General features: G+C 43.1%; 2 protein-coding genes across 2 annotated transcripts; both read right to left on the reverse strand.

The window, feature by feature from the left end:
* Window positions 1-3,603: 3,603 nt before the first annotated feature.
* Window positions 3,604-5,227, reverse strand: LOC310788346 (protein NATD1-like; the record flags this gene model as incomplete). The annotated part of the gene is made up of 4 exons (XM_083649915.1): window positions 3,604-3,720; window positions 4,370-4,488; window positions 4,953-5,055; window positions 5,162-5,227. 4 exons carry the CDS (start codon window positions 5,225-5,227, stop codon window positions 3,604-3,606), a joined length of 405 nt encoding a protein of 134 aa, XP_083506041.1.
* Window positions 5,228-5,921: 694 nt separating this feature from the next.
* Window positions 5,922-12,365, reverse strand: LOC310787217 (dehydrogenase/reductase SDR family member 7C-B-like). The gene is made up of 7 exons (XM_083648586.1): window positions 12,257-12,365; window positions 9,819-9,993; window positions 9,555-9,667; window positions 8,634-8,844; window positions 8,311-8,403; window positions 7,306-7,461; window positions 5,922-6,338 (listed from the first exon to the last, which is right to left on the reverse strand). The coding sequence occupies exons 2-7, from the start codon at window positions 9,976-9,978 to the stop codon at window positions 6,133-6,135; spliced, it is 939 nt and encodes a 312-aa protein (XP_083504712.1). The 5' UTR covers window positions 9,979-9,993; window positions 12,257-12,365; the 3' UTR covers window positions 5,922-6,132.
* Window positions 12,366-12,793: the final 428 nt, after the last annotated feature.

Raw genomic sequence — 12,793 nt, forward strand, 5'->3', positions numbered from 1 at the left:
TCAAACCAGATTACAAGACCAGCAGAGGGATTAGTGTGAGGGTAATTAAAGAATGGGGATGAGTGTGTGCTGTGTCATGGGAGGAGCGGTGACTCTGTGGATGAGTGACGGGCGGCCATCATCAATTCTCCTCCTGTCAATAAAGTACTTTGTCTATCTATTGTATTACACGGAGTAGTGAAAAAACTAAGTCCGAGGTGTTACATGCTCATTTTAAGAGTCCTAAACCTGCACTGGTGATGACTCAACTCTCACCCAGCCAGGTCAAAGTGTATCAAACCTGAGCTGTCCGATACACAGTCAATTATCTGTGGGTTGGATTGCAATGAGATCAAATGCCACCTAAAATGGATTAGGATGAAGGTGAAAGAGTAGGCATTTGACACTCAGTACGGCCTGTGTGAGACGGATATTGTCACTGGTCCAGGGAGGGTCAACTGGGGGCCACCTGGTTATCTCAACTGGGACACAAGTTTGCTCGAAGCTTCCCATAAGCTTTGAGTTCATGGATAAACAGTTTATGGTTCATGGCTAAGGTTCAAGTGCTGTGGGGTATATACAGGAATCCTGAAGTTAAATTCAATACATTTTAAAGCCTTTTTGAAGAATTTTTCAAAATTAAAATCTTAACGCCACTTTTGTCACATCAGTGATAGGGGTGTAAATCACAAGTTTCATCGCAAAACAATTTCGATCAATTGAGGGGTCTGCGATTGAGAGGTCTGCAATAGTCTAGATATGAGACGATATCATATGCCCATTTAACACAATCAGCATAATAGCTACAAAACGTAATAGGCTACCTCATCGAATGGTGATTAAGACTTTTTAAGGGCCTTCATTTTCCATAAATGGATTGATCAACTTTTAATACTTTTCAAGACCCCGCAGAATGATACCCTGTACATATGCAATTGAGAAGCAAGTCATGACTAATGAATAATGGTGGCATTTGGGAATGCACTCAACTCGATCCAAAAGCTTGAAAAAATGAGGTCATTTTAGAGCTTGGTTGCGCTTACTGGTGTTACGGAGTCGTTTGTAATCACCCATTTAAGAAACAATGGAAGAGATATGGAAATAATCTTTGGTATAACTGGCAGCACTTTCCATAAAGTGCCATACTGCTGAAGCAGTGCAGAATTCTTTGCCTTTTTCTAGCATACGAGGGAATCTTCCTAACCCCTCTCCTCATCTGTCATGGATGTGGCACATAATATACTTCTCCATGGACCTCAACCTTGTCCTGTCTTAACCCCTGAATGTGCACTTTGTCTGTGTGGCTTGCATTACAGTATTACCATCTCTCCCTAAGCTTGACAGGATCCTCCGACATCCCTTCAACCACCTCTTCATTCGGACCTATTTTGGGACATTATTCAACTTGACTAGTTTTGTCTGGTGTTGTTATAGACATACTGTCACATTTGACACATCTTCCATATTCTAATGAGTGGGAGGCAAGTCGCTGTATCTGTATCCCGCATATCTGTATCCCCACAATGAATGCTCGAGGGGAGTTTTCGCACCCAGCCATGACGCAAATTTTAAGGTGGTGAATAAATTTAGCTTTTGTTGCGCTGTTAGGCCCCCCTGCTCGGAGAGAAGCTTAGAGATCCAGTGGAAAACGGAGTGGAATGGAGAGTTATCATTAGCCACCTAGGAATAGTACTATACTATCACCTGTCTTGTTCACTCTGTACACCTCTGACCTCAGATTCATCTCTGGCTCTTGCCACCTCCAGACATTCTCCGATGGCTCCTCTATCGTGGGATGCGTCAGCGGAAAGGAGAAGGAGGAGTCCAGGAGTCTGGTGGAGAGCTTCATCCAGAACCATCTGCAGCCAAGTGAGACCCGTGGAGATTCAGCGTGAAGAGATGGAGGCAGTGCACTCCTCCACTAAGTAGCCTAACTGATAGCCTGGTAAACCAGCCAGTCAGGTGAACTCACATTTCATTTCAAAATGTGAGTTCACGTGACCGGCTGGTTTACCAGGCTCCCTAACTAATGGTTCTCACATCAACAACAAACTGGACTGTCTGGTCCGACAACTTGTTTTTTTTCATACTTTGGGATGCTTTTGTAACTACGGCCCGGGCCGAGGTCTTTCAAGTTATGCAACAGACTACATACACTGTACTATTTAGGCCTACTACCAGTCAGTGGTCAACGCACTGTTCTTTATGCTGAGGATGCAGGCAGAATGAACAAACTGGTGAAACAGACTGGGAAGCCCCAGACACACCTGGCTGACGGTCGGTCAACACCGGGCCATCAGTGAGCGTCTGTGGCCCTAGTTTTTGCGGTGTGTCCTGCACCGTTGGCACTAGTAGTCGGCAGCTTTTCCAGCCCATTCAGCATGTTGAATTGGCGTCGGGCCGTTGGTAAGAGAAATCATTCTGATTGGCTGGTCAGCTTAATAAGCGAATCAGTGCACAAGAAGATAGGACATGCACAAAACATTTTTCCAACACCATCTCATCTGATAATTCCAATACACAGATACTTTCACAACACATGGCCTTCGGGCTCCTTTAGCCTGTTTCTCCTTATTATTTTTCACTTACGCCTCTTTCTTTCTTCTTTCATATCAAAACCAAGGGCTGACAATGCCATGTGCCATTTGCAACCGTTTATCAGACATATTCTCGATTAGAAGTAGCTATATATTACGAAACATTGTAGTGGTGAGCGAGTGTTGTGAAAATGGTAAGCAAACACTCTTTTGTTTTATGAATATATCATAGCAATGGTTTGTATTCACAGTCCTAGGTTTCACGCAGGCGCAGAACGTACGTGCTAGTTGACGTCGGCTGTAGTCTTTGTGTTCAAGGGCAACTTTTTGACGTGAGGCAACACAACAGTCTGCTGCCTTCGTTGCCGCTACTTCTTTGACGTGGGGTTGGTGTGTCTGGGGCTGGGCTCTAAAACTGAACTCTTCCTCAGCTGCTTCCTCAGCACACCAAGCTGCAACACAGAGCGTCTTGATGGGCGACCTTTTGTGGTGGACATTAAATCAATATCAATATACATCGCAATAAAGTGTGCCTCAATAACAATGATATTTTTTATACATTCTCAATATACATTATTTACAGCATCAGTTGGGCACTGATTCAGTGCAATGCAATGTTTTTCAGACATGTTTGTAGATACAGACATCCATTATGACATAAAGGGGCATTCCTGTCAGCTTTCCCGTGGCCTTTATAGTGTTAACACACTAATTGACTCATAACATAATAATTATTGTATCGACTGATATGAAGAAGTATAGATTTTGGCCATATTGTCCAGCCCTATGAGACAGGAAGCTGGAACTGTCTACCATGGGTTGCTTTTTGCATTCCTGTGCTCTGGAGAAATGTATTACCGAGATCGCACAGTTTCTGATCTGCACATATTTCCGTTTCCTCACCAAGAATCATGATCTATTATTTTTTACTTCATCCATGGAGCATTACTAAAAGATCATAGACACAAGAATATAAAATCTGATTATGCAAAATAAACAATTTACAGGTTTCAGAATTACAATGGACAATGAGTAAATTTACAAATTAACATAGGTGATCTATTGTTTTTGTTGGCTCTATATGCAGTCAAGCAATGACAAAGTCTTTATAACCAAGCAGTGGGTTTTCCTCAATATATTTCTTAATGTACCAGCAAGAGATGTGAGCCTTGAGGTTTTCTTCAACCAGAAAGTCCAAGGCAGCCTGTAAAAGGAAGGTTCAAAATTACATTTAATCATACATGTTTAGAAATGGCCACAATGAGGAATCAAACTGGGTGCACAGACATTTTAAAAGAGCCATTAGACATGAGATTGCATGTAGATCAATTTGTGATTTAATTGTGAATTTTCACTCATACAAATCTGTATACAATCAATTTGACCATATCTTCAATAATACACTGAGATATGTGGCTTATCTAACCTATCTGATGGGGTGGGCACTTGCACAATGTATTCATATTATTCCTATGATGTTTGCATTTCCAACCAATATGTTGTTTTATCATACAGCTCATTGGCTGTGGCATTCATTTATAATCACCTGTTAATAGGCTATATTACAACTGTTATTACCCCTAGATGTCTGTGTAACAAAATATATGTACAGAGGTGATTGGTGACTACAGCATCTAAAATAATTTAAGGAACATTAGTCTTCAATGTTCCCCTGGTGAGATTTTATTTTTTAATTAAACTGGTAGCCTACTTATTTCTGGCCCATAAAGGTCCAGAAATACCCAGAATCTGGGGATTTTGTTTCACTATAAATTTCTAGCTATAAATTATATTTCACTATAAATTATAGCCTATAATTTTGAAACCCATAAGGTCACAGTTGGTTTTCTGACCTTTGACAGCAGCGCAGCAACACCTTGGCCCCTGAAAGAGTCGGGCACAGTGGTGGATAATAGATCCACTTCCTTGTTCCCGGTGAATCTGTAGCGCAGCACCGCACAATCATGGTTCCCTGTGGAAAGCGATGCAGTTCACTACAGAGCGCCAAATTACATTCAAATATCAACTAAAGTGATTCTCAATGTTCAGATCGCTACCGTGGGAATAACGGGCGAGACTGTTAAAAGCAATACTAAAATAACATTACATCACGTGTTGCTTTGGTGGATTGTAGTATGCCGAATTGAAGTGTGGGGCGCATAATCATTTGTAAAACGTCTTAACTAATTTACTACCACGTATCGTTTGCAGATCAGCAAGGACACATTAAAGTGCCAGATTTCTGAATGGATCCGCGTGACGTTCTCTCCTTACAACAGGGCATGGGACATACGTTACTGCACTGCAACGTGATCTCTCATTGGAAACTATTTCATGCCTACAGTCAGAGTGTGGGCTAGGCCGTGAATGAACACCGGTCTCCGGTTACAGTATCTCCCCCTCCTGACTGAAGACCCGGCCCGGCTGTGTGCTTACCTCTGCCGCCGCCCAGACTGACAGTGAAGCGCCGGTTCTGTCGGTCATGATCCACCGTGAAACTGCAGCTGGAAGTCAACGGCCTGAAGGCAGCCGGGTAAGTCTTGAACCGGCAGGTTACGCATGTAGGCCTACTGCTCAATGCAGCGAGGCTGCAAAATAACTTAAATGACATTTATACAAAGAAAAACACGCATAGGCCTACTAACAACATGCGCCGACTGGAAGTTGTAAAGAATCTCCTGCAGGGGGCGCCAGTGTTCTGCAATCTGCATTTTACAGTCCAAAGGTTACATTATGAAATCACCTTTCCATGACCTCAAAGACAAGAAGGGAATGAAACATTTATGATGTGGCTTTCCGCTTTACTATGCTCCCCAAATAATCAGAACAATTGTAATTAGAGCACAGTTCAACATTATGATGTAGGCTACTGTAAATTAGTGGTTCTCAAAGTGGGGTCCGGGGACCCCCATTGGTCCTCGAGGGGGTTCCAGGGGTTCCACACCAAAAAGGGTAATAATTCACTAGAATTACAACCATGAAGTAACACAATGACAGAATGTATGACTGTTTTGCTCATGGGTTTCATACACTTTATGTAAATTATAAAACATCTAAAAAGTGTGACGACGACCCTCCCTCCTGACCTGGCCCTGTCTTGCAGGAGCCTGGTGTTTGGATCATTAGACTGATTGGGTGCACCTGGGCCCGCGCAGGGTTTAAGAAGACCAGTCTCCCTCCTCACTGATGCACCTTTTGCTCTGTTAATTTGTTTAATGCAGTTTGTATCTGAAACTGAATAAGACAAACAAAGACAATTGTTTCTAATGGAAAAACTTACAGACAATAGACAGATGAGACAAAGGCACAATCTGAGGATTCATTGTTTAGATTTATTTCCAAAAAAAAATTAATTCGAAAACAAAATGGGATGCCCACACCAGATTTAAATATTTGCATGGGAAAAGTAGGATTGTAGGCAAAAAAAAGATCTTCTCAAGTGTGTTTGTATGTGTTTTTATATGGGCTAAGTTGATTGATACCCTTCTCTCATTTCTATCATTTAAGTTGTTATGATTTTCACACTTATTTGTTTCACTTCAAACTCTCAGTGGAGACAACACATCTCATTTCCAGTATCCAGAGTGGTTACAATATGAGGCTTAATACGGCAACATTACATGTTCTCTAAAGCAGCAGCATTCTTCACTCCGGCAGCCATCACAGCAAAGAAAACATTGGGGAAGAAGGATCTGGCGTAGATGGCCACCTTGGGGAGCGAGGGAGCAATCACCACCTCTTTCCTCTTACTGCTCAACGTCTTCACAATGGCTGTGGCTGCCTCATCGGGGGAAACACCAAGGGGCTTCTGACTGTACAGAACTGCAAGCCCAGAGGGGAGAGAGGTTAGTCAGCAAGAAAGCTCAAGTAAATGCTCAATATTATACAATCAGGGCTGCAGTGCAGGGTAAAGTTATCACCTTTTCATTTGTTATGAGTTTATCCATCATAGTTAGACAGCTTATTCAGTGTATATAGAAGCAGTGTCAGACTGCTGGAAGTGGAAAATAGGATGTTTTCAAGAATATTAAACATACTAGTCTGATTATTTGACTGTTAGTACTTCTGTCTGATCTGAGTAGCCACATTTTTATTTACCAATTAGTAAAGGTCAAGTACAGTAAGTAATCATGGTATAATTTAATAACGCACCTGATATAATGTTATAACTGTCAACATTGTTCAAATGTGTCTAATCCCCTTTGAAAAACTCAACAGAATTGCACAGATTTAGAATTCCAATCTACATTATGGTGTAAATGATGCCACCTACAGCCAGGCTTTGGTTCAACAGTAGTAGTAGTAGCCCCATAGTCTGTCAGACAATATCCAGCCAGCTACTTGTCAAACTAGCCAAAATCTCTGTGCCTCTATTGTCGCTGTGTGTCAAGGGTCCAGCTGTGGATATTGTTACTCAAAGATAGAAAATATGCAGTGGGAGACATCCAGACCACTTATCAAACTTTGAAAAAAAAAAAAAAAAGCTCATTGTGAACATCAAACTTTTCCTGACTGAGTTGAAATCATCGCACTGGATCTGTAATATCCCTTACACAATGTCTCATTAAAACAAAAATGAAAAAACTGATCTCCAAGGCACTCCTCCAGCAAAAAGAAGAGAAACTTTATATCATTGCTAATTCAAAAGACCACACCATTAGCCTACCTTCACACACCAAAAGCCAACAGAAGCAGCCTCTGTCCTCCCTGCTTTGAATGCCATCATTGATGTGTAGCGAGAAACGCACCACACAATCTGTCTGATTTCATCTGACTGAAGTTTACTCACAGGACCAGATGGATTTGGAGGCGGTTTCCGTTTCGGTTCCTGATGCCGGGCCGCTGATGAAGGTGTGGCTCACGGTGCTGACGGAGATGCCGTACTCTTCCACTTCGGCCCTCAGGCAGTCGAAGAAGGCCTGGACCGCATGCTTCGAGGCTGCATCTGCGACACAGAAAGCACAGAACCAGTATTCCTCTCTCCTGATCTCTGCTTCCATTTTTATGAATCTCCCATCTGACAAGTAAGATACTAACCCAAACATTTTAGCACCAATAAAATCATTCATTCTGAGACAGTATAGCCTAATTACTGTAAACAAACAAGACTACTGCAGAGAAGATCGGCAGCTTCTTCCAGCCTCGACACTGCATTTCATGTTGTGTGCCGCCGGGTCAGATTTGGCGGGAAATCTGCTGGATTGCTTTACGGCAGACTACAGGAAGAGGGTGCTGTTCTTCCAGAGCAAACTGAGCTAAAGCCTTTTGCCGTTTCTAGCAATAGACCCATTTCACAGCAACCGTTTTTTGGTGGTAAAGCAGGTGTAGTAATACCATTAATGACGGTTCCATTCTATTTAGGTGTTCCGGTGCCGGGGCCCTCATTAATGTTATTGGTTATACCTGCTTTACTTCCTGCTTTACCACGCCAAAACGGCTGCTGTGAAAAGGGCCTCCGACGGAGGGAGGAAGGCGTGTAAGGCCAATGGAAAAAATTCTCTTATCCTCTTAATAAAGTGAAAGAGCAATCATTTTATCCTTTGAAGAGGCAAAGATTGTCTTTGTGACAGCAAGCAGGCGAGTTTATGGGAAGTGTTTTTAGAGACATTAGCACTAACAATATCAATATCACAATATATAATATCTAACAATATCACTGATAGAGGCAATCCACTCCACCATGGGTCTCATTTGTTTACAGTAATTATACCAAGGTATCCCAAGATGATTTACTGTATGCATGTTTGCAATACATGTGAATTCAAACTTTCTGAATTATTTGCCATGAGCTCACATGTAGTGCGGAAGGGCACAGCTAGTTTCCCTTGGATGCTGTTGACCAGTAGCAGGTGACCGGTCCTCCTGGAGATCATGGAGGGCAGCACACCTGAAACAGAAATGGTCAAGCACACTGCAAAGTGGGAACAAGCAACCCACAAAAGTGTGATCAAACCATTCAGCTCTCTCAGGAAGAGGATCTGCCATCCTAAATATTCATTCACTCATTAGACACTCCCTCCCCTTACAAACTCTCACTATTGTATGTCTTTTGTACATTTACATACCTTTACATTTACGGTAAGTACCTTTATATACAGTGTGTCCTATGTAGCCTACCTTTGGCCAGTGTGACGGGTCCAAAGTAGTTGTTGTCCATCATCAACTTGTCCATCTCCAGAGACACGCTCTGTGCCGGAGCCTTCACCTTCAGGCTGCTGTTGAGGATGAGGATGTCCAGGCAGCCGTAGCACTCCAGGATCTCTTCGACCACCTCGTCCATGCTGTCGATGTCGCCGAAATCCAGCAGCACCAGCTTCGGTGGAAACGTCTGGGGAAGAGAGACGGTGGATGCAAAGGAGGGTTCAGTAAGGCTGGAACTAACGAATTTGCTCATATTATTGTAATTTTGCAAGTAATGTACTGTACTTTTTGAGCATTTTTTTATTTAACAGTAATTTTGCTTCTAATTAAGATATGTTTTTACTGAAGTGTTTTAAAATCACATCCATTACAGAGGACAGCTTTTGTGTATCTCCATAAGCAACAGAAAGTGTACCAATGTAATTTGGCAAATTGGGGAGACAGCGGTTGTGGGAAGAGTTTGTAATTTCCAGATTTGGATTGTGGTTAAATTAATTTAGTTTGAACTCTCTCCTCTTGTCCTTTTAGAACCGCATCGAAAAGATCACATATAACAGTGTTCTCTTCTAAAAAAGTAACTTTTACTCTGTAACTACATGTAGTAGTGAGCTAAACAATTTTTAACTTTTACTGAAGTAAAATATCATCAAAGTAACAGTACTGTACTTCTACTTGACAAGGACATTCTAATATTCTTTCTACCATCGCCAGTCAGTCAGTCAGTCAGTCAGTCAGTCAGTCAGTCAGTCACTCATTCAGTCAGTCAGTCAGTCACTCACTCAGTCAGTCAGTCAGTCAGTCACTCACTCACTCACTCACTCACTCATTCAGTCAGTCAGTCAGTCAGTCCACTAGTCATTGTTGTCTTTCATCTTGGTTCAAAGGCGGCATTCTTACTACAGTTGGGTCTGAAGCGTTTGCCAAATCATCAGCGATTCCTTCAAGTTTCTCCCAACTTTTCCCACACAGGATCAGCCTCGCCCCTCCTCGGTGAAACACACTCGCGCATTCTCCATCGATGAATCAGCAGCAAGTTGAGATAAAAGAAACATTGGGGACATTTGTGTAGAAATGAGACAAATGAGACAATACACAGTTAGAATCCAAGTACTTTGCAGTGCATATGCTCTTGTTCGTTGTCAACAACCAAACTGAAGTCACCTTTCCCGAGCCCAGATAAGGCGTCCGTTATCACCACCACCTTGTTGCGGACGGAGGTTTTGGACAACAGACCGGTGACGGCGCCGTAGAGGTAGAAGAGTCCAGCTGTGATCACTATGACACAGGGCACCAGGAGGACAGTGGCCCATGCTGGGTCCATTTCCTGGAGGATATCCTGCAGACAGGTGTGATTTGTAGATTATATTAAATGTGCATCATTGTGAAGAAGAGAGTTCATTGTAAATGTTCACACAAAATAAAAATAAAAAAAAGTGGAAAAAAAACATCCTTCATGAACACCCACTGTTTATATGTGTCATCATGAAGGTCGATCTGGGTTAGCTCAAAAGCAACGTTTTTCATGTCAAAGTATGTTGAAAATATATAAACATACTTTTGGATGGTAAATGCATTGTTTGAGAGTGCAGATGAGGTGGGATGGGACATCTAGGATCTAGTGAGCATGATTTAAAAGGAGCGTTTCATACCCAAAAGCTCTCCGGTTCTGTTCTATTGGAATCCAACTGACCCGTTACAACCATTTTTAAATCTATCTATATTCTTACAACTCTGAAATGAAAACAGAGAAGAGATATTTTTTTCACCATGTTCTTACACAAGTCAAAGACGAGATGGCAAGCTGTGACACAAGCTTTTAATGGGTTTAATACGTGGGATGGGACGATATATCGCAATATCACAATACAAATATGTAATGCAGAAAAAATCCTCACGATATTATACGATGTATTCTTGTGTGACGATGACCCTCCCACTCTCCTGGCCTTGCTTTACAGGAGCCTGGCAGGTTATCAGGGCTGATTGGGTGCACCTGGGCCAGGTGAGAAGACCTTCAGACAATTCAGTCTCTTTCCCGCCAAAGTGGCCAAAATGCCTCAACACAGGTTCAGCACCATGGAGAGCTCCAGCGTGGAGCAGCACACAGGTGAGCAGAGCCTGACTAGCACCATGCTTCCTTCGGCACATGCGCAGTTGCCAGCCACTTCTTTTCACTGAGAGCGGGGAGCTTCACCGGCAGGATGTAGCATGTTGGAGGAGGATCACGCTATTCCCACCACTTCCCTTCCACCCCGAACAGGCGCCCCGCGACCGACCAGAGGAGACGCTGCTAGTGCAGCGACCAGGACACATACCCTCAATTCGGCTTCCCACCCGCCTGACACAGAGGCCATTTACACCTGGTGCTAACATGTGTTTTCTGTGATCAGATTGCAATCAGATTGTGTTTTATCACTTGAAATGCCAGGTGTAAACACCCCCAAAACGCATTGAAGAAGGATTGCAAACTGATCGGGCCAAACCACCTCCGGAGGTGGTCAGGGATGCATTGTGTACACATTGAACACAAGTGTAAATGCAATGTGTCCTCTCAATCTGGATACAGCAACTTTATGCGGATTGAGAGGACAACCATTTCTGCCATCAGATTGTAATCAGATTGCAATCTGATGGCAGAAAACGCATGTTAACGCCAGGTGTAAATGGAATCAGGTTAATGTGGTCAAGCACAATCTGATTGCAATCTGATGGCAGAAAACACATGTTAACGCCAGGTGTAAATGGCCTCACTGTGCCTGTATAGACGCCCGGCCAGGCCAAAGGTAACACGGGGGCGCGAACCTGCGACCCTCGTGTTGCTAAGCAAGCAATATACCGCTATACTACCCGGACGCCCATACTTTGTTGTCGTTTAACTTTTTTATTTCTTTATCGTGTTTGTATCGAAACGTGAACCACATGTTGCGTATCGAATTGTATTGTGAGAGAAGCATATCGTCCCATTCCTAATAACTAGAGTTAAAAGTACTCATATGAGATCTGTGCCTACTGCTGGAGTAGCTTGTAAGTCAGATATAGTCAAAATCATGAATGAATAGCTTTCTACAGACTATCTCATAATCAGCTTGAAGAGACACTTCCCTACCGACAATAAAGCTGTTCTCTGTTAGCATTTGCTTGCCAATTCTATTTTTCTTTTAAACAGGGTACTATATTTACATTAGTTTTGTACTGGGAATTACAGGATAACCCTTTGGCAGAAAATTACCACACCGAGTAGCCTAAAGTGTGTTTGCCAAGAAGGGAAGTCTAAATATAAACTGACCTAGAAATGGATACTGTATCTCTCACAAAAGCTCAATGTCACACAGTACTCCCCGACAACACATCCAAACAGCACAATGACTAATTGAACAGAAATGAAACACTGTGTCCATTTCATCGTACATAAAACGTGTGAAAAGAAAACTGTCGTACTCATAAATCCCCAATTTGCAGCACTCCCCCAGTCTTGGCACCTTGTTGGCGAGGCTCGAGTGACGCTTTGGCAGACTAGAGAGGCAACAGTTCATTCTGACCAGCCGAGCTGTCTGATGCAGATAATGGTAAGAATGAATGATCAGCCGTGCAGCACTTACTGGGTTTCTTATGGGCCTCCGGAGGTATTCTGCTGCGCTCTCCGCTTAATTTCTCTGATGAGAAGCTGGAGCTGCACGCCTCGGCTCATTCAGCTAGCCTTCCTGCTCCAGCAATACTCTGGGATTTGAGCTCTTTTAATAGCAACACAGCTGAGTCAGTTATTTTCCATGTGTGTTGTCAACATGTTATCTTTAGAATGACAGGCCAGGGAGGCGTGTGTGTGTGTGTGTGTGTGTGTGTGTGTGTGTGTGTGTGTGTGTGTGTGTGTGGGGGGTGTGTGTGTGTGTGTGTGTGTGTGTGTGTGTGTGTGTGTGTGTGTGTGTGTGTGTGTGTGTGTGTGGGTGGGTGGGTGGGTGTGTGTGTGTGTGTGTGTGTGTGTGTGTGTGTGTGTGTGTGTGTGTGTGTGTGTGTGTGTGTGTGTGTGTGTGTGTGTGTGTGTGTGTGTGTGTGTGTGTGTGTGTGTATGTGGGGGGGAGGGTGAGTGGTGTCCCATTTCTTGAGTCAGGCTTCCTTCATAGGTTACATGTTATTTCCTC

Source organism: Poromitra crassiceps (genome assembly GCF_964638095.1).
Source record: "Poromitra crassiceps genome assembly, chromosome: 13".
Taxonomy (NCBI): domain Eukaryota; kingdom Metazoa; phylum Chordata; class Actinopteri; order Beryciformes; family Melamphaidae; genus Poromitra; species Poromitra crassiceps.